The following is a 21,020-nucleotide window of genomic DNA, read 5'->3' as shown; positions in this document are numbered from 1 at the left end:
AATTAGATGTTTTGTAATAATCCTTTTCAGCGTGGCTTGTACATATTAATCGACGCTTTCAATGCAATATTTTTGATGAAATTAACATCACTGAGCTCCCACTATTTACAGGCCCAGCCGTTCTCGTAAGCCAGTTAGCTCTTTGCTAACACCTCCGGCATTCGCAAGGGTCCTTCGACTAGCTTCCTGTGCTACAGAAAGAATATCCTCGATACGCAGCGACGAGTCTTTCTTAGCTAGACCGGCAATCACAACACCTAGTAAGGTATCTCCAGCACCATTGACACTGACAATCTCATCGGCAGATAAGTTAGCAGCAGGTGGAAACAGGCGCATGTACACGCCGCCAAAAGGCACGTCCGCCGATGGAGATGCACGAGCCAGAATATATGGAGCGTAATCGGGATCCGAAAGACGGGAATCACCAGGAGGCAAAAGTTGTGTCAGCAGAGCACCAGCCTCGCCGAGCTTCGTGATAATACAAGGAATAAACGGAAGAAGCTGAATAGATTGCTGAGGCAATCCCTCGTCCACAAGGGCAGCGGAGGTAATTGCCACAAGACGCTCCCGGGAACCACTCGCCGAAAGACCCATAGAATCGATAACACCCCACCAACCCGGTGATTCGAAAAGAGAGGCCTCCCGAGCAGCCATGTACATAGATGACAACTCAAAGCGGTTCGGACAAGCAAGACTAACGGTATGATTGGGGATAGTCTGCACAGGACCAATAACGGGACTACAGCTAGAACCAGTATCATTCGTAAACAGACGACGGGCCTTCGCCGTAGAAACAGGTTCAAAAGCCACGCGTGCGCCGTGCTTTTTAGCAAGACTGACCCATTTATCCAGAACCTCAGGACGCCAATTAGCGTCGACAACAAACCATTTTGGTTTTGTGCGTTCGATCAATGGCTCCCAGAATCCGTCGAAGTCGAGTTCTTTCGCCGGAAGTTCGACAATACCCATATCAGCCATTGCAACTAGGAGATCTTTTTTGGAATCGTTAATACAGATATACTGCGCTGTTCGATTACCTGATGTTGATGGCAGAATCTGGATACCCGCTGTGCTGAGTCCTTCTGTTTCGAGTGATGCGAGTGCAGCTTTGCCGCTTAGGTCGTCTGCGACAACGCTGCAGAAGAGTACATCGCTTCCGACGTAGTTGGCTGCTAGTGCGACGTTGTGGCCTACGCCTCCGAGGCTTTGGCCGATGATAGCGGGATTAGATGTATGTGGGGTAGGTGCCACTTGGACTCGCTCATCACCGAATGGGGTGTAGTCACAGGATAGGTCGATGGCAAGAGATCCGGCGACCAGGACATCTGAATTCTCGGTTGATTTGGAAGTAGTAGGCACCTCTTGCTTGAGAGTGGGCTCAGGTACGGTTATCTGTGGCTTGGGGGTATCTTCATTTGAGCGAGGGATACTTGGGAAAGCAGGCATTTCTCTATTTTCAAAAACATCGCCGGACTTAGTATCAATTGCGTATGTGTATTCTGTACCTAGGATTCCAAACTCACCGAGCTGCACCACCTCGGTCAAGTTCCTCGAGTTTAGCTAGTTCCACAGCAACACGGGTTGCGCGCTGTACATTAGATTCAATAAGGGCACGGTTGGCAATCACACTCTTCCCGCCGCTCAGCTCCTTGATTTTAGCAAGAACAAATGGGGTGTTATCACTTCCGTGATAGCCCTCTACATCTGCAAGTCGAATGGCCTCTTCGATTACACGGTCCATTTCGGCTTTGGGGACGGATGCCTCCAATGGTACGGGGTTGGCGAAATGAATACCCGAAGAGACTGGAAGTTGGGATTGCGCATCTAGAAGCCGGGTTAGTGTTTGAGTTCACAAATGGCAATCAGGGCACATACAAACTATGGCGGCAGCTTCGGCTTCATTCTGAATAACTCGTGGGCTGCGAACTCCGCTATCTCGAGTGAAGAACGCAGGAAAATCGACAGATCCCTCGCGGCCATCGGCAAAGGTACCCACGCAGACACCTTCTGTTTCAAGATACTCGAGTGTACGAGGGATATCCAGGAAGCTCTTGCACCCGGAACTAATCACCGTTACTGGGGTCCGTCCCAGCTCCGTCAGATCAGCTGTTTTAGGAAAGAGATCGGTCAGTAGCTGCACGGCCCCCGGGCATGCGGGGAATATAGGAAGTGTAACCTACCAGAAATGTCCATGGAGATTTCAGCACCACGGTGAACACCACCTGAAGAAATAATAATTAGTTCAGATATACTAGTACGAGATACGTTAGTATCCAACTTACCTAGGCCACCGGTTCCAAATATTTTGATCCCAGCAAGCTGAGAGAGAATCATTGTACCAGAGATTGTTGTGCCACCATGGATTGGCTTCCCGGCCAGACCCTGAATACTTGATTTAGTTCTTGCTCGACATCGACTGGCGGGTAAATTATAGGACACAAACCATGCCGCAGATGTAGCCCAAATCTCTCCGTGAGACTTTAAGTGCAGATTTGTTTTCTGCTGTCGAGGCCAGCTCGACGATTTCCTCTGCACTCATGCCGACTTTGGCGATGCCCCCAAGAATACCAATAGTCGCAGGAACTCCACCGTTTGCTCGAACCACGGACTCCAAAAGCTGAGCTAGGGCAATATTATCAGGGTATGGGAAGCCTAGTCATATTTTAGTTAGTCTCCTATCACAAATCTCTATGCTGATACATTCAGATTCGTCTGCACCTACCATGAGTGTAAATAGTTGTCTCCAGTGCGACAACAGGCTTGCCTGTCGCAACAGCATCACGGACCTCTTCTGATACCTTCAAGAATTTGCTCTGGGAGCCACTCAAGCCATGAAGATAGCGAGCCCGGGGTAAATTCAGTCCCCTCCAGCTTCTAGAGCAAACAGAAGCTCTTGAAACAAACATTGTGGCGAGCAAAAAGAATGTAGCATGTCAAAATGCCGATGGAAGTACAGAAAAGAGGAGAAAGTCGTTATCGGCGATAAGAAAGCGGAGTGCATGCTGTGGCCGCCGCGCCCGCCGTATTGCGTATACAGATAGGGACACCTCATCAGCTTCGTCCGACCAGAACTACTCCACATTCAACCTCGCCCTTTTTGATACCCAATTCGACCTCGGAGACATTGTGTTCTCCGGCGTGATACCCTCAAACAAGATGAGGTTTTTCACCGCCGCAGTGCTCGGCCTGTTTGTGCCCAGCCTAGCCGCCGCATCTTCCATTACATCTCAACAAGCTGTACCTGCCGACTTCAAGCCCCCGCAGGTTTTCAAGAACACAAATCTCGTGCGCAACACCAATCTGGAGAAATCTTATGTCCGGGAAACTATCAATGTTGTCGTAGAGAATGTGGACAAGAGCCCACAGAGCGACTACTATGTTCCTTTCCCTGCGGATGTGTTTGACCGTGTTGGAGGCTTCGAAGCTCGGGACAAGAAGGCAACTGACAAGGGACGCTTTGAGGTGGTTGTGACTGAGCCAGTTCCGTCTAGGTAGGTTCCAATTGGATATCTCAATGGCGTATATTTGATGAATCAATGCACGTTCGTGTCAATTCAATGCTAACATACTCGTGATAATTACAGTGGTCTCCAGTACTTCATCGTTCATCTCGATGAACCTCTCGCTCCGAAAGCCCAGCTCACCCTTGGCATTTCTTACTCTGTTCTTTCCTCGCTTACTCCTCGCCCTGCCACTATCCAGCAAAACGATAAGCAGTACCTTACCTACTCGTTCTCCGCCTATGTGCCCTCTGCCTACCAGACTGTCACCCAGAAGACCAAGCTGAAGTTCCCCAGCACCGATGTGCCCGACTTCACAGAGACTGAGGGCCTCAAGTCCGGCTCTGACCCCGAGCGCAAGGGTGCCACGTATACATATGGACCTTACGAGACATCCAAGGTGGCCCCGGGTACCGAGAAGCCTATCACTGTTCGCTACCAATTCACCAACCCAGTGATTACCGTCAATCTCCTTGAGCGCGACCTGGAGGTTTCCCACTGGGGTGGCAACCTGGCTACTGAGGAGCGATACTGGCTCCGCAACAACGGCTCCGAGCTCGAGAACCAATTCTCCCGCGTCGACTGGACCTTCTCTAGCTACCAGAAGGCCCCAACTTCTGCCGTCCGTGAAATCACCTACCCACTGCTTCCCGGATCCACCGATGCGTACTTTATCGATGACATTGGAAACGTTTCCACCAGTCGCTACCGTCCCGGAAACGGCAAGACTGCCGCTAACCTGGAGCTGAAGCCCCGTTACCCTATCTTCGGTGGCTGGAACTACAGCTTCAAGGTCGGCTGGAACAACGACCTGTCTCGATTCCTGCGCAAGGCTACCGGCGGTGACTCCTACGTTCTCAAGGTGCCTTTCATTCAGGGCCCCAAGATGTCCGAGGGTATTCAGTATGAGCGATTTGTTCTTCGTATTGTTCTCCCCGAGGGTGCGCACAATGTTCGCCACGAGGCTCTCGAGGGTGCCAACAGCAACGGTCTCCCCGGTAAAAGCCAGATTCAGTCCAGTCTTTCCTCCTTCAAGACTTACATGGATACCCTCGGTCGGACTACATTGACCCTGGAGGTTGACAGCCTGACGGACGAGGCGCGCGATGCGCAGCTCATTGTAAGTTGTTATAGACTATTTTGGTATTAATACAGTTTACGGTTATACTAACAAAGGTTCCAGGTGACTTACGACCACTCGCTCATTGATGCCCTCCGCAAGCCTCTTACCCTTTTCGGTGGCCTGATCACTGTTTTGGTCGCTATTTGGTTCGTTGGTAGTATCGATACCAGCATTAAGAAGCGGTAAATGCGCATTTATGAGATACTTGCGTTTCTATTGTGTTTTTATTGAATGTGTGCTAGTTTATATTCAAGTTAGGGAGTAGAACTCCAAATACAGTATCAAATTCTCTTGATAAGTGCAGCATTATGAGCTCTGGAGATATAGTTACATTGCCTCTTCCATAGGTAATCACTGTAATTCAGAATGGGCCCAATCATAATTTTACCAAATTAAGATAGGACCAGCCCCACCTTGACAGGGCTGCTATACAAGATTCCGGGTCTTGTCCCAAATTTCCGATGCTAAAAGTTAGTGTTCGTCTGCAGCTCAGCCTCGCGCATGCACACTGCCTGGGTTAGACATATGTAGTTTAGCCCCCAATGTGGAACTATTATGCCTACTCCCCTCTACCTAATAAATAACGTGCTCGCTCTTCTCCATTCAATAAAATGAAAGGAGGTTTTACCAAACGTAATAATGGTCACTACCATCACTAAAGTACGTCGCAGCACACCTAAAGTTCGCACCGGATGTGCAACTTGCAAGTAAGTTTAGTGCCCTTAAAGGTCCCAAATCTTTCAATATTAACCTTTTCAGAATCCGCAGGGTGAAATGCGATGAGTTGCGACCGAAATGTCATCGATGTGTTTCCACCGGACGAGCTTGTCCAGGGTACGAGCAGACACCCTCTCCTCCTTCCCAGATAAAGTCCTACAACATCCCTTTCAAAGTACCGGGCAGTCGAACAGATCGTGAACTCCTCCATTTCTACTGCTGCGAAGCTGCAAGTTCTCTTTCGCGATTCTCGGAAACAACACTGTGGACGCGCGTCATCCTACAGCGAATCCAGAATCAACCTGTAATCCGCAACGCCGTTGTTGCGCTTAGCTGTCTACATCGGGATTATATGATTCTTGGGTCTTCAAAACTCCAAGTTTCTGCTAAGCACATTAATATTATCGCCAAGTCTCATTCCCAACTTCGAACATATCTCATTCGCGAAGCGTCAACCGAGGTTGCTTTGATATGCAGTCTGATCTTCTATACATTTGAGTGTTTGGTCGGAAATATCGAGCAGGCCTTATGGCATCTTGATCAGGGCTTGACCCTTTTTCAACGCTGTTATTCCGATGATACAAATTTCTCAGATGACACTGAATCAACATATGGACAACTCAAAGCCACTTTTCCCCGGCTCGATATTCATGCAAGCGTTTTCTCCCCAGGGAGACTGCCGATTCTGATACTCGCGCTGCCCGGTCAAATTTCCGGCTCGGTACCTGTTATTCCAACTCAAACCGCAGAATTATCTGAACTGGAATACGCGCTTGTTGTGCTTCAAAACTGGACATTGTGGCATCTAGCCACATTCCTCGAATACAAGGAACTACCTGCTGACGAAATACCGTCAGATGTTCTCATTGAAAGACTTCATCTAGAATCCCAGTTCCAAGAACTGGAAGACGTACTACAGCAACTATCCACAAGCCCACCTGGTGTTGTTTTGTATACGACCATCCAGCATCAACGACTCACTCTTCTACAATGCGAGACTCTGATATTCCATGCTGTTCTCCTAGAGAATACCTTCAAATCTCCCGATGACCCAGACATATCCCTACAATGCGCCTCAAAGTTCGACCATTCTCTCGCCCATATATCAACGCTATTATCCTCATCATCTAATGAACACAAGAAAGCCCCTTCGAACTGGGAATTCACACTCTCTACAAATCTGGTTGCAATGCTATATTTCATCTGTTTGAAAACGACGAGTCGGCGCATATTGCGTACAGCTCTCTCGTTAATGGAGGGCTCTTTGCTTGAATCTCGCGATGGTCTTTGGAATGGAAGCATGGCAGTAGGTGTTATCAGGCGTATGATGCCTGAGAGTTATATGAATGATGAGAGTCAAGACAAATTAGTGAGATTGGAGGACCTGGGTGATGGAATTGTGGATGCCAGTGGTGGCTTGGATGAAGCATTTCAGATGTTGCAGATTGACCAAAAATAATAGGAAATACATAAGTGCTCACTAACGGGAAGATGAACAATCTCCGACTATGGCTCTGGTTTACATTCTTCAACTCGGAGCGAGCTTTGTACGCTTTGCTGAAGCCTTGTCTAATCTGCCTACTGGTCAAGTCAGGTCAACCTTGATTGATACAGTAAAGTGCCGGTAGCTGAACTGGTCTCAATTTAGCTGGGGTCTCAATGATACTGTGCCAAGGCTTCTGTGCCAAGGCAGGCCATCAAAAAGTATCAAAATGGCATCAACATCTCCAAAAAGAATTGTTGATCGTCAATCACGTCGCAGCCGCATGCTCCTGCGGGGGATTCCACCCGGGCGCTACCCTTGACGCTAAACTATAGCTGGGCGAGACCTTCATGGACCCTTTCGGATCCTTTCTATTTTCATCAAGAAATGACTCGTGCTAGATTTCTTGATTGGACGGAACGCATATCTTGGCCCCATCCGAAGTATATCAATCACAAATCACTAGGTTGCTTTTTCTCGATTCTGCTGGATTCGTGAATGATCAGCCCCTACTTCTCTGGCCTGGGGCTCAATTCCATAATGTGTTTTCAGTCGCCTGTTTGTCTTTTCCAGGGCCCTCACTGTTTACGGTCATATATTCTCTTGGACCTTGATATCCTCATTTTATACGCTCATCACGTCAAGCACAGTGGTTGCCGTAATTTCCACTTATGTGGTTGATGACTACCATACTGGCTCCGATTTCATGGGCTAATATTTGGCTGCAACGCGTGTGTATGTCCCCTGCTAGTGAAAATGAATAAGAGGCTGACCTACAGAAGCGTCTCCCATAACCTGCAATGGAGGTGTTTTCGTAACCTCCTACATTAAATTCCCACTGGCTCATATGGATATGAATACGGAGCATGTTCTTACGACACAGCTGACTCTGTTATGATCACAACCTGTACCAGTAACACATTACTGTACGAAGATAACTACTACGCTGTTTGATATGCATTTTTTCTTCTTCCATACACTGGTCTCTTCTTAAGAATAGACCAACCATACCATGTATAGTAACCCGCCATATTCGTGCGCTGAGATCAAGGTCTTCCCCACAGTCAGCGCGGGTGATGTTGAAGCCACCTGGGTATATGAATGCCTTCAAAACTAGGAAGCAAGCACGATATCACACAATAACCGAACACGCACAATCCACATCAGCTATTTCCAAATCAAGCTCAGACTCAGACTCCAGCGTATCAAGCGGCGCGATCGGCGGAATTGTAGTCGGATGCATCTCAGGCGTCGCGTTCCTCGTATGCCTCATCTTCCGAAAGAGGATTATCGCCTGCTTCGGTCGTGGTAAAGATCATGGTCCGGACGGGGCGCCTTTCTCGTCGCAGAAAAAGCGTGTAGCAGCCTCCGACAATTCGACGACGCAGCCTTCTAAGATGCCATCAGAGCACAATGCAGTTCATGAGATAGAATCATCAAGAGAAAATACACTTTATGAGATTGGGTCGTCGAACCTTAAGCATACTCAAAAGAAGATTATCCACGAACTTGATTGATGCTCCTGTTCCCGTCAAAAGGTGTCGGCGCTGTTTTCGACTCGGAGTAATTTGATAACTTTCTTGTGATTTATTTGATTGGGTAAGATGGTGCTTTTGGTGCAGGATGTATACATGCATTGCTTTGTTTGAAGGCCTAGCTGTTTTGGCAGGCTGATATCGAAGTATTGGGATGCATACTACTACTAGTATTTAGTCCTGAGATAGTACCTCGGTCAACGGTGTGTACTAGTACATAGATACCAGTGTTAAATAGTTTATACTATGTATTAGACAACCTTGGAATATTAAGTCAAAAGTTCCGTATGGACAACATGTCCATATATCCATTTCGCACTGATGATTTCAAGTTCCCACAGGCAAAGATCAGAATATTTTATGACTACGACTTGGAGTTTGAGAGTGTTACTCCAGAGGGTATACCAGGCCTAAATTCATGGACGTGGGAAGTTCGAATGGCTAGAAGATATCACCGCGGGGCGTATATTCAAAGATATTCTCAAGTGAATTCGAGTAGTATAAAAAATGTAATGCCGCCCACGCAACATATAGTCCATTGCCATAATGGAAACCCATAACTCCATCTCCGCAGCTCACCTGTAATTTGCACAAAGAGCCATCCATTTTCACCAAACACCACCTTTGACAGCGAGCAGGTGATAATAAACTTGAACCGACAAGGCCACCAACGTAAACTAATAAGAGGGACGAACATGACAAACGCCAGACACCTTGCAAATGAATTTAGATGCAGATGAGGAGATAACAAAGAAAATATAAAATCACATAAAAGTGTCATGTTTTGTTTTTGCTTTTCTCTCTTTTATATTCTTCATTCCTCGAATTTCCGCTTGACACCCCCATTAGCCGAGGGAGGTATACTGCGCGGTTTACCACCACCCGAAGCCATACCTGCCGCGCGAGCCTTCCACGCAGTCTTAATGACCGGCGCCAATTTAATCAGATCATCCTCCGTGACACGGTCCTCGATACTCTCGAGAACCTTCTCAACCGTCGAGATGTGATTTGCATCATTCTTGTCATCGCGCAATCGATGGAAGCGCCATTGCCCATCCTCATTCTTAGAGCATTCAACAATAGCATCGTCTAGCGGGACATGCATATTTTTCAAGTCCTCCCACTCTGTCTGCGTCATGTGCATTTCTCCCCAATGACGATACTCGCCGGCATTTAACATGACAAAAAGGTGGAATATAGGCATAGCGTCGTAGTCGGGGTATGGTTCGGAGATACCCTCAGCCTCATCATCTGTGTCGGGTTCGAGAATTGGAAACTCAAGCCTCATGCGAAAATCAATGGTATTCTCGGATGGGGGCTTCCATTTCAGAATGTGCTCATCTGTACCGATTTTGTATGGTGTACTCCGGCAAGTAAAGATTAGGCCGTCGTTTCCGTGGATCTGTTTAACCTGGGGAATGATCTCGCGGAACATCATCTCGATACCGTAGCTGACTTGCGTGGACTTGTCTTCGACGGCGAAAGCGCGGTGTTGTTTTTCCTCGGGGAATTTGCGATACATGGTATGATATGGTTTTAGGACTTTTTCCTTGAAATACGCGAGTCGTTTGTCGAGTGTGCGGTGCATTAGACTTTGTCCGTCTAGTACAAGGCAATCAAAGACTAGGTACTTGAGCTGTTGTGATCCATCTTCGTATATGTCGTTTACCAGTTCACCGTCCACCAACGTGTCGACATGGTATGATTGGAAGCTGTCATCTTCTGGTAGGGGGAAGTGTAGGCCTGGAACGAAGCGGTAGTCGTTCTTTCGATCGATAAGGTAGTGGATTTCTGGTGTTTCGGATTCAGGATCACCGCGCGCGAAGTACATAAGACATCTGATGCCGTCTGTCTTTTCACAGACATAGTAATCTTCTTTCTGGAGCTCTGTCAAATGTTTCGCGGAGAAACTGACTGGTTGTGCGCCGGGGAAATTGAGATTACTGCGGCCGAGGAGGTGTGCTACTTCGCGACGGAACTGGTCTGCCAGGTCGTGTTCGGCTTTGATGCCTATCTGGTCAAGGTCGGGGACGGAATGACTCATAGTGGAGAGGTGTGTGATATATTTTGGGGGTGAGAGAGGATTTTTGAAGAATATAAGTCTGCTGATTAGTCGCGATCGGTCCGCGAATCTATCAGGGCCTGCGACGAGGGGCCGCTAGTAGTGCCAGAGTAGGAGCACAATGAAGCACAATGCGACTTGGTAGGGAGATTGATAGAGAGCGACCATGCAAAATCCCGAGATTTAGAAGATATAGAGCGCAATGAATTCGAAGGGAAGCTCAAACAGAGCAGCGAAGTCAAGCTCGCACATGGAATGAGAGTTTCCAAGATAATGATCGACGGAGCTGGGGATAGATGCTTCCTCGACACCTCAGGCCACAAAATTAATAATCAGCTACTCGATCGTACATATGGATTGGATCTACGAATGTATGTATGATTGACAGCAACTTGGTAAAGAACCGCGAGGCTGTGCCTAAAATTTAGATATAAAGCATTATATTTTCAATCTACTTAATATCAACCAAAACAAGAAAAGGTCCATTGTAAGCTACTACCTGCAAATTACGCCAGTAGCCGGGGTATCATTCATCACCAAATAAAAGAAAAGGACAGAACCAGCCTGTTCTCTCTAGAAATTATAGAAGCATAAACATCTTGGACCAATTAGATGTGTAAAAAGAAGGGCATGCACAATATTGTTGCACCTTAAAACGCCTGGATCGGCTTCGAAGCAGCGTATAGCGTCCATCCAATGAAAGAGGGATGGGAGAAAATGACAAAGCAATGACGAGATAGATGAATGGTCGTTAATTCATAGCGTCGGGCTCCATGACGCTTAGGATGCAGTAGCAACGGACAACTTCCGGACATTTTGGATTGGTGTCTTCCTTGAGCCATCCATAGAGCCAGCACCGTCGCCGTGCTCAGCAGATAGAATCATAGGAGAGGAAGATGTATCAATCTCAGTATCAAACGGTTGGAAAATATTTCCACCAAAAAGAGACTGGGTATCATCGGTCGTGGAGAAGATGCCTCCCCCTCCACGCCCACCAATAGCATGTAGCATTTGTTCCTTGATGCGGACATATCGGTATTTAGTCTTGGAAGTGATGAGGGTGTGAGTAGCGAGAGGTTGAGGATTTGAGCGAGCAATGGCAGCCATAACGGTGTCTCGCTCTTCGTCTGAATCAACAGGGCCATTTGTGTCGATATCTTCTTGAAGTGGAGCATTGGCATCGATAGCAGCCTCTGTAAACAACAAATTACGTCAACAAACTGTGCTCCTAGGCGGGTTAAAGTTGTCCTTTCAAGAGGGCACTTACTCTGCTGGCGCGCCTGGTTCTTCTTCTGATACTGTTGAAGCAGCATATCATACGGAAGAGACCGACCTGGAACTGCACGCTTAGCTCCCATCGAATGACTCTTACAAGTCAACGAGCGAGCACACTGTGCACCATTAGGCAAGGTAACACCACACTGCTTCTCAACATCAACCGGCCCCTTAGGCTTAGCAGCCTTAGCCTTCGGCTCATCCTTCTTCTTTTTCTTCTTAGGCTCCTTATCATCCTCATCAGCCTTCCGCTTCTTGCCCTTCTTCGTATCATCAGTCCCCTTCACAGCGCTTTTCTTCGCGCTCTTCTGTCCCTTCATCGAGTCCTCCCCATCAATCTTATCACGCGTATCATCTTCCTCCTTACCATCAACTACCTTCGCGCGATTAGCCGCATCGCGAGCTTCCTTCTTCTTGCGCGCCTTCTCCTGTTTCGCTTTGAGACATCCACGAATATGTTCCGGGGCCGTCGGTTTGAGGACAGGACGCTTGCAGTGCTTGCATATAACCGTCTCGAGGAGGTCCTCTTCGCGAGGTTTGCCTGTGGGGAAAGATGCTGCAAGTTTGTCGTCCAATTTCGGGAGGGGGGATGTGGGTGAGGAATCGATGGGGCCGTCTTTCGATTCTGCAATGAGAGATTCTATCAGTTCTGCGGGGATCCAAGTGGGCGGGTGCCCGTCGCTGTTCTGGAATGTACCATCTGCTTTCTTCTTCGTTGAGGCCTTGGAGGTCTTCTTGACTTTCATCTTTCCGGGTTTGGTATCTTTTTCCGTAAACTTGTAGCCCGATGCATCGACCAGGCTTCCGGAAGCTGTTTATTTGAGTCGATTAGTATTTTTCTTGACTAGTCTCCTTATCTTTGTAACTAGCGAAGTGAAGGCTAGGCCATGCCCTTTGTCACGCTTTGAATGGGCGGGGTGGCGCTTACCTCGACCGGAGTCGCCGTTCGTGGCCATAATGAGCGCGGATTTGAGGGGTCCGGGACACAATTATTCGCAATGTAGTATTGTATGTTTTAATCCTGTTGAGTGGAGGAATAGGTCAAGGGGTCATGTTCATATCCCAACTCTCGTGATGGCAAGACGGGCTGGGGCTCCGCATTTGGATGGGATCACGTGCAGCTATCACTCACTGTATTTGAAGACTATTCAGGGTCCATTTCACGAAAATCCAAATGTGATCTCACGCGATTAAACCATTCAAAAACTTGATATGTATCAGTAGTATTATAATATAGGCTAGACATTTGTTCGGGGCTAGTTGTTACAGAAATGCGTATCCCTAGTAGGCCTAAAATTATTGGCCATTCATAGTTGTGAATTAAAACATTATTGTACATATCAGCTTTGGAAAGCAATTTTCGCAAAGCTCGTGGCCTAGTAATCATGTCTAGCAAAGCAGAGACTACTGTTTGTTCCACCAAATCCAAAACTATTGGTCAAGACCACGTCAATTTGCCTCTGTTGCGCATGCTTTGGTGCATAGTTGCAATCAAAGCCATTAGCAAGACGATCAAGGTTGATGGTAGGCGGCATAACATTCTAATGCAAATTAGTACATCATTTTTGAGAGTTATCCAGGAATATTGAAAAGGGACTTACATCTTGGATAGCAAGAACACTGAAAACTGACTCCACAGCGCCAGCGCCGCCGAGAAGATGTCCAACCGCGCCCTTAGTGCTACTAATGTTCACATCTTCAGGCTTTTTCTTACCGTCCGGACCAAGAAGAAGAGACTTGATCGCTGCATTTTCAGCCGCATCGCCGACAATAGTCGATGTAGCGTGTGCGTTTACATAGTCAACAGCCGAAGGAGGCAGCTTTGCTTGCTTAAGAGCCTTTTTCATAGCCATGTATGCACCCTCGCCATTTTCTTTCGGTGCTGTCATATGGTGCGCATCACTTGAGTTGGCATATCCTTTGACTTCGGCGTAGATACGTGCACCTCGTGCGCGTGCATGTTCCAGTTCCTCGAGGATAAGTACAGCTGCGCCTTCGCCGACGACAAACCCCTTTCTGTCGGCATCAAATGGTCGAGATGCAACAGTGGGATTGTCGTTGAAGTCGGTGGCTAGACTGCGTGCTCTTGCAAAGCCACCAATTGCAAGAGGGTGGATGCAGGATTCAGCTCCGCCTGCAACCATCACGTCGGCATCACCGAATGCAATGAATCTCGCTGCGTCGCCGATGGAATGAGCTCCAGTGGTACAGGCAGTGGTTGCTGCGTGATTTGGTCCCTAGGTCAGAGTTAGCAAAGCTATCGCCGGGTTTGGGGGGTTCAGCATGAGTTACCATAAATCCATATTTCATAGAGATATGACCAGCTCCAAGGTTGATTAACAACTTTGGTACGAAGAGCGGGCTCACTTTTTTATATCCCTTTCAGAACGGTCAGCGACGGAACTGTTACAATGCAAAAATGCAATCAGACTAAACTTACGCCTCTATCATAGGCGACGACTGTGTCATAGACCTCATCAAAGTTGCCTATCCCCGAGCCAAGACAAATACCCTGTGTTCTAGGTTAGTATATCTGAAATTTAAACGCAGAAGAACTATATCATCATAGTATGGACACGAAACACTTACAGTGGCCTCTCGCTGCTCAAACTCAGTCGGTTTCCAACCCGCATCTTCAAGAGCCTCTTCCGTTGCAGCCATAGCATACTGAGCGAACTTGGCCATTTTACGCTCCTCCTATGGTTAACCTATCAGCATAAAAAGCACTCTAACCACTACAAATGGCCAAATATAAAGAGTAACTCCAAATATCAGGTCAAAGGATATAGTTGCCGAGCTTATAGGATAAGAAATACTCACACCACGACTCAACCATTCCGAAGCTGTCCAACACCCATCATCCTTCTTACCCTGCGGCACAACAGCAGCTATCTGACAAGGCTGTTCCTCAAAGCGCTTATCGCGATGATTAACATTCACAATACCACATTCGCCATCTAATAAACGTTTCCAAGTTCGCCGAATACCTATCAGCAAGTAAAAAGGGTAGGCAGTTAGCTAATCAGTCTCAACCAACAGCGCCGATCAGAAGCCTGCATTTCCGCTTCCTGTTTCCCATTTACTAATTGCTGCAAGTGTCCAAAACATCCTAAGTACCGAAGCCTATGCGGTGTCCAGTCCGCTGAGCCAAGCATTTCCGAATGCCGTCATTGGCTGTCAGGACCTTCCCCTTTCGGTGTGAAGTGGAGACACCGGATTTTTTGGTGCATCGCGGAGTCTCTCTGTTTGTCCGGGGGAAGATAAACAGGGGAGATCTAGCACATTCCAAGCTGAGCGGGGAATTATGGTAGGCACGGTTCAAATGACAAATTGGATCTGCGGCTCGAGTACTTGCAGGTTCACATCAATGGATGTATAGAGGTTCAAGCGGTGGATGTTGAAGAACAAGGATAAAGAACAACAAATACAGCTTGACAAAAGAAAAGAAAGAAAAGCAAATGTGTACTTACCAACACCCAAGGGCGTCACGGCGCCTAAGCCGGTCACGACAACACGACGCATGGCATTGATAAAGATGAAATGGTTGAAAGTGCAGATGAAGTTCGGGAAGCAAAGATGAAAAGGCCAAGAAGGGAAAGTCTGCACGACTCCGCGATCCACCAGTTGTTTATTGGGGCGGGCGGAGAGTGGCGGGTACAGCGGGGCTTTGGGATTGCTGCTATCTGTTCGTCTTTCCTTCTTAGATAAAGCTCTCTGCTTTAGGAAGTTACACGGAGAAATTGGAGAATTTCGACATTCTATATATTCATGCGTCCCGAATCTTAAATTCTTCTTCATTTTTTTCTTTCCTTCTCTTCTGTACACATAACTCGGATTCTCTAATAGTCATGCCCGCCTGGAAATCCTTGTTGAGCGCGCTGGCTCTGGCCGGCTCCGCAGTCTCATGCGCCCACCATGGCGACACAGAAGTTGTCCCCGAGCATGAGCGCGAAGAACTGCTGAAGAAGTGGGATCAAGAAGTAAGACCAACCAAATAATCAAATTTTTTTTTTAAAAAAAATGCACCTCCCAAAAAAGAGATCTCATCTAACAAACCACAGTGGTCCTTCTCCGGCATTGCCAGCTTTGCGCATCTCCCCCCAGTAAAGTGTCTTATCCAACCAGACGAGCACTACGACATTGCCGTGATCGGCGCCCCATTCGACACAGCCGTCAGCTACAGACCCGGTGCTCGATTCGGTCCCCGCGCCATTCGCGCCGCCAGCGCACGCCAAATGTCCGGCACAAGCTACAACACCCGTGCAGGAATTAACCCATACAAGTCCTGGGCTAAGATCACAGACTGCGGCGATATCCCAATTACCCCATTCGACAACGGACTGGCCGAGCGACAGATGTACGAGGCATTCCTTGAGCTAGGTTCCCGAAAGGTCGTCAACGCCTCGCCAAAGGGTGAGACAACCATTGGCTCCGGACACCCTAAGCTCGTGACCCTTGGTGGTGATCACAGTGTTGCGTTGCCAGCTCTTCGGGCCCTGCACAAGATCTACCAGAAGCCCATTACAGTTCTGCACTTTGATGCGCATCTTGATACCTGGAACCCCGTTCGATACAGCGCTTACTGGCAATCTGAGCAGACGCAGTTCAACCACGGCAGTTTCTTCCACAAGGCTAGTCGCGAGGGACTTATTTGTAACTCTACCTCTGCGCATGCGGGTCTGCGTACCCGTTTGACTGGTGTTGATGATGGGGATTATACCAATCCTGGACCTGAGCAGGGATTTATTCGTATTCATGCTGATGATATTGATGAGCTTGGCCCTATGGGTGTTGTTGAGACTATTATGCAGCGTACTGGTCTTGATCCCGAGCAGCCTGTTTACCTCTCTGTTGATATTGATGTTTTGGATCCCTCTACTGCGCCTGGTACTGGTACCCCCGAGCCTGGTGGCTGGACTACCCGCGAGTTCATCCGTATTCTGCGTGGATTGGAGAAGCTGAACTTGGTTGGTGCTGATATTGTTGAGGTTTCTCCTGCTTATGATAACACTGGTGAGACTACTGCTCTTGCTGCGGCACAGGTTGCCTTTGAGATCATTACTAGCATGGTTAAGTCTGGTGTCTCGGAAGATCTGGGTGGTTGGTACGGCCGCAAGGACGATATTGATGTTGAGGGTGTGGAGAGCAAGTCTGAGGAGGGCAAGGATGAGCTGTGAAGAGCTTCTCTGCTTCTCTTTCTTAGCTCTTTTTAAGTATATAAAATATATGAGAAACACGATATTGTAGTATGTAGACGAAGAATGAATGAAATGCCCATACCACACAGCTGAGCTCCGGTCACCTTTCAAATACTATGTACTAGTAGACATGAACTTCTAAGATTCCAGTACTTAAAGTTCTTACTACCAGCGGGGATATGTTGAGTTTTGAATAGATATTAACGGTGCTTATCTATAAGAAGCCCGGCTCTCAATTTACAATCGACCCTAGCACAACGGACCATCATATAGATCTTGTCAATTGAGTTGTCCACTGCCTTCAAAGTTCTAAGATCCAGGATGATTTTGCGCATTTCTGTTCAGAACCATGGGAGCACGAAGCATGAAACCAGTGGCAGATGGCAGCAGAGAGATGTTCATAGCTGAAGAAAAATCGGAAATCGTGGAGTGGAATAAAAGAAGTTAGATAGAAAAAAAACCGACGCGCATGCAAAATATCCGGATTTGCGTAACAGGGAAAAGGTACAGCAAGCTCAAGTTCATATCTCCGAGGTAAAAAGCCGACTTAGAAGCGGAAGTTGACGATAGATATGAGGGACAAACAAGGTAAATAATTCATCGATCAGCCAAGGAGAAACACGACGCCCTGACGTCCAACGCCGAGAGATACGATGAAATAAGGTTGAAAAGGTGAGGTTCAGAAGTAGAAAATGGGAGGTCGGGAGAGTGACACGAGAAAGAGGAGAGAGAAGATCGAAGCTCGTGGTCGCTGTAGGTCGTAAAAGGAGAGGAAGAAGACGAATAATAGGAGGCTTGCGAAAGAAGCCCGATAGGGTGAATCAAGATATCACATGTCGGAGAAGCGCGAGGGACGGGACGCAGCCGGGCGAAGTCAAATAGAATAAAGCAGGGAAGTGATGACAAGGGGGTGTTCAAGGAAAAGGGAGGGCACAGAGGCGAAGAGGAAGAAGCGAGCCAGGTATAGTCGAGCAAAGGAGGATCGAATCGAGCACGAGCACAGTGAAAACCATCAAGGTTTGAAACGTAATAATTTGAAACCGCTTCAGATAGCAACGCTAGTAGCCCAAAACATCATCGATTTCCCATTTTTGCCGTGGATATCCCAGTAAACCAAATCCCAGCTAAAAAGACCTCTCAAAATAATGAAGAAAAACAAAACAGGTTCATTCCATCGTATCTGTGGTTTTTGTCATGGCATCAACGAGCTAAAAACTCAACCCGATATGCCACGCAAAATAAAACCAGGGCTGTGAAAACTGTTTATAGTCCGATCACAGCAGGCGGCAGCCCCTCGACTTCTTTTTCGGGGCGGGCTCGAGAGCAGCGACGATAGCCTAAATCGGGAACAAGCGGTGAGTAACTGAACGTTTTGAAGCCTGAAAGTGGGAAGAAGTAGAGAGTGGGGAACAAGGATTCCCGCCCCATCCTGTCATAGAGAGGGGGGCAAAGAACAGATCAAAATGATGTGTTAAATGCAAGGTGGGCGATCATACCTCATCGAAGACATCCTTAAGCTTGTACTGCGTCAAAGCAGAACACTCCACATATTTCACCGCACCGAGTTCCTTGGCCATACGGTCACCATCCTCCTTACGGATGGGCTGCATCTTCTGGCGAGCGAGCTTCTCGCGCACGTTCGCATCGTCGCGCAAATCAGTCTGGGTACCGACGATAAGGCAGGGGACACCAGGGCAGTGATGGTGGACTTCGGGGAACCACTTTTCGCGGACGTTCTCGAATGAGGCTGGCGAGGTTACGGAGAAGCAGACCAAGAAGACATCTGTTTGAGGGTAGGATAGCGGGCGAAGTCGGTCGTAATCTTCCTGACCGGCGGTATCAAAAAGACCAAGGGTATAGGGTTCATCGCCGATCCTGTTCAGGAGCCACTGGTCAGAATTCTGTAGATTCCGATTTGATTGGATTTCTCTGTCTCTTTTTTTTTGCTTTTTCCACAGATTTCCCCTTTTTTTTCTCTCGTTGGTTTCGGTGAGGGGAGGGGAAGAAAGAGAAGATATGTGATGGCTATATCGCTATATCTTTTTTTTTTCTTTTTCCGCCCGGGCGGATCGACGAGCACTTACATCACAGTAACAGCGTAGTTGTCAAAAACGGTGGGAACATATTCCGAAGGGAACTTGTTGGTTGTGTAGGAGATGAGCAGACAAGTCTTTCCGACAGCACCGTCCCCCACCACGACGCACCTGGGAAGATTGAAGGTTAGTCAAAGTAGTCAATGGGGAACAGAAAGAGGGGGCGCTTCGGCAAGGAGGGGGGGGGGAGCAGGAGAAGGGGGAAATCATACTTGATGGTAGCAACAACCATATTGGAAGCACCGAGAATGAACCCGGAAGGTTATGAAATATGGAAAGTGTGAAAGCGGAGAGATGAGAAGAAAAAATGAGGGGAAAGGAGAAGGGAAAAGGCAGTGAGAGGAAAAGGGAGGAAGAAGAGCTGTGGTCTGGATTGAATGGGGCAACCCGCAGAGAGAGGATGGAGTCTAGACAAGTGCTAGTCCTAGTCTCGTGAAATACGCGGCTTGTACCAGTTGGTATTATTGGTATGATTCGGCCTATATTGATCACCCATTATCTAACCATCTTCCCCGAATCCCCCATACACGACAATACGGGTCGAGGGTCACGCCAAGACCGTATCAAAGAAAGTCGTCGGTTAAGCGCAGACTGCTTCATCTCGACAGAGACTTTTCTTTTTTTTTTTTTTTTTTTTTTTTTGCTTGAACATAGATTCAAGCATCAGAATAAAACCAGAAGAAGAAAAAATCAACCCAAACAATATATAAACAATCAAGGCATCGGCAAACCCACCGAAGACCAGAGACCCATTAATTACCCAGATATAGCTCCAGTCGGTCCAACAAAACCCAAGAAATGATCCAAGCTCCATTAAAAAAGTGTTACTCCATCGCGTCTATACTATACACGCAATACACTGGGTACATCATGCTATCCTGTCCCAAAGATACAAATAATTGAAATCAAGCACATCACCCCCCTTTTTTTTGGATCGGAAAATGTCAAGTCCCATAACCCCGTGCCAGCCATAGACTGTAAAAAAGCCACCAAATCGCAAGTGTATCGCACAGCACGGCACGCCCAAGGTTCAAGGGGCTCTCCACGACACGCTAATCTCCATTCCGAAGCTGTCCACACCGCCATTGAGGTGGATATCTCAAACGGCTGACAACATTCACCAGTAAGTATTTTCCTTTCGGATCCTCGGCATTAATCTTCAAATCGTCTTGATAACGGGCGAAACTACTTACACCGTAACCATATACATAAATATCAAGTCCAGTATTCTGTAATCCTACCCCATCTACTATGTACAGCACTATCAAAAACCATATCACTCCCAAATTCCATGGAATATTCAGTACCCATAATCTCCCAAAAGAAAGAAAATCAAACATCTGCCCTCAGCTCTACCTGCAGGGCCAAATTAACCCAATCCACACGTGCAATGACCCTGAAAATCGAGATTAGCTCCAAGCTTCGTCTTGGCACGGGCCGACCCAGAGTCAAGGTTCTTCCCCACGCGCCACGGATTCGTATTTATGGATAAGGCAGTAACAGGAGTAGAATGGACACAAAACCACTCAAACATGTGTGAATGTGTGGAGTAATAGTCCCGTGGAACTGGAAGTTTCGAAGACCAACTCAAACTTCCGTAATGCAACCAAAGAGTACATTGCGATGTGTTCTGTTCGTAAGCTCTCGGCGGCATCTTAGGCGTGCATGCAGCGATATGCAGGTACATGCACGGCACTCTATTTAGAGCTTAAATACTCATTTGTTTAAAACTTCGTTTGTAGAAGTAGTAACAAGCAATGGCCTATAGTATACCCACGTAGGCTGGTTGATAATGATATCCTGGAATATGAAGACGGGGGACCTTTGTGGACATGTAGATAGTGGTAAGATGGATTTGGAATCGGTCTTGGGCCTTTTAGCGGTTTTTCATTTAAGGTCGCAGTGCATATTGGGCTGGAATGAGTAAACTTGCCAAGGGTAACTTGAACAGAAGCAACAGATTACATGTGCAGATGGTTTGAAGTTTGCTCGAGATTGTTCGGTAGAGCTGACTCTAAACCAATTGAAGTAAAC

General features: G+C 47.5%; 8 protein-coding genes across 8 annotated transcripts; 3 read left to right on the top strand and 5 right to left on the bottom strand.

Moving 5' to 3' along the window:
* Window positions 1-105: 105 nt before the first annotated feature.
* N7478_002458 (pseudouridine-5'-phosphate glycosidase/carbohydrate kinase family protein) lies at window positions 106-2,906 on the bottom strand (the record flags this gene model as incomplete). Its single annotated transcript, XM_056918672.1, has 7 exons — window positions 106-1,450; window positions 1,524-1,824; window positions 1,876-2,106; window positions 2,181-2,222; window positions 2,283-2,382; window positions 2,444-2,652; window positions 2,723-2,906. 7 exons carry the CDS (start codon window positions 2,904-2,906, stop codon window positions 106-108), a joined length of 2,412 nt encoding a protein of 803 aa, XP_056781830.1.
* A 250-nt stretch (window positions 2,907-3,156) lies between these two features.
* On the top strand, window positions 3,157-4,809 carry N7478_002457 (dolichyl-diphosphooligosaccharide--protein glycotransferase subunit OST1; the record flags this gene model as incomplete). The annotated part of the gene is made up of 3 exons (XM_056918671.1): window positions 3,157-3,491; window positions 3,585-4,620; window positions 4,684-4,809. 3 exons carry the CDS (start codon window positions 3,157-3,159, stop codon window positions 4,807-4,809), a joined length of 1,497 nt encoding a protein of 498 aa, XP_056781829.1.
* A 453-nt stretch (window positions 4,810-5,262) lies between these two features.
* Window positions 5,263-6,799, top strand: N7478_002456 (Zn(II)2Cys6 transcription factor; the record flags this gene model as incomplete). The annotated part of the gene is made up of 2 exons (XM_056918670.1): window positions 5,263-5,330; window positions 5,383-6,799. The coding sequence occupies 2 exons, from the start codon at window positions 5,263-5,265 to the stop codon at window positions 6,797-6,799; spliced, it is 1,485 nt and encodes a 494-aa protein (XP_056781828.1).
* Window positions 6,800-9,172: 2,373 nt separating this feature from the next.
* On the bottom strand, window positions 9,173-10,402 carry N7478_002455 (mRNA guanylyltransferase; the record flags this gene model as incomplete). Its single annotated transcript, XM_056918669.1, has 1 exon — window positions 9,173-10,402. One exon carries the CDS (start codon window positions 10,400-10,402, stop codon window positions 9,173-9,175), a length of 1,230 nt encoding a protein of 409 aa, XP_056781827.1.
* Window positions 10,403-11,200: 798 nt separating this feature from the next.
* Window positions 11,201-12,651, bottom strand: N7478_002454 (deubiquitination module subunit SGF73; the record flags this gene model as incomplete). The annotated part of the gene is made up of 3 exons (XM_056918668.1): window positions 11,201-11,613; window positions 11,688-12,506; window positions 12,624-12,651. The coding sequence occupies 3 exons, from the start codon at window positions 12,649-12,651 to the stop codon at window positions 11,201-11,203; spliced, it is 1,260 nt and encodes a 419-aa protein (XP_056781826.1).
* Window positions 12,511-14,803, bottom strand: N7478_002453 (putative beta-ketoacyl synthase (Cem1); the record flags this gene model as incomplete). Its single annotated transcript, XM_056918667.1, has 8 exons — window positions 12,511-12,623; window positions 13,101-13,236; window positions 13,297-13,932; window positions 13,988-14,074; window positions 14,136-14,207; window positions 14,285-14,392; window positions 14,516-14,682; window positions 14,779-14,803. 8 exons carry the CDS (start codon window positions 14,801-14,803, stop codon window positions 12,511-12,513), a joined length of 1,344 nt encoding a protein of 447 aa, XP_056781825.1.
* A 740-nt stretch (window positions 14,804-15,543) lies between these two features.
* Window positions 15,544-16,872, top strand: N7478_002452 (agmatinase; the record flags this gene model as incomplete). The annotated part of the gene is made up of 2 exons (XM_056918666.1): window positions 15,544-15,675; window positions 15,757-16,872. 2 exons carry the CDS (start codon window positions 15,544-15,546, stop codon window positions 16,870-16,872), a joined length of 1,248 nt encoding a protein of 415 aa, XP_056781824.1.
* Window positions 16,873-18,167: 1,295 nt separating this feature from the next.
* cdc42 (Rho family GTPase CDC42) lies at window positions 18,168-19,218 on the bottom strand (the record flags this gene model as incomplete). The annotated part of the gene is made up of 4 exons (XM_056918665.1): window positions 18,168-18,230; window positions 18,390-18,768; window positions 18,978-19,097; window positions 19,199-19,218. The coding sequence occupies 4 exons, from the start codon at window positions 19,216-19,218 to the stop codon at window positions 18,168-18,170; spliced, it is 582 nt and encodes a 193-aa protein (XP_056781823.1).
* Between the last annotated feature and the right edge of the window lie 1,802 nt (window positions 19,219-21,020).

The sequence above is a fragment of the Penicillium angulare genome (genome assembly GCF_028827245.1).
Source record: "Penicillium angulare strain IBT 27051 chromosome Unknown utg000003l_segment0_segment0, whole genome shotgun sequence".
NCBI lineage: Eukaryota > Fungi > Ascomycota > Eurotiomycetes > Eurotiales > Aspergillaceae > Penicillium > Penicillium angulare.
This window is presented reverse-complemented; position numbering and strand designations above follow the sequence as displayed.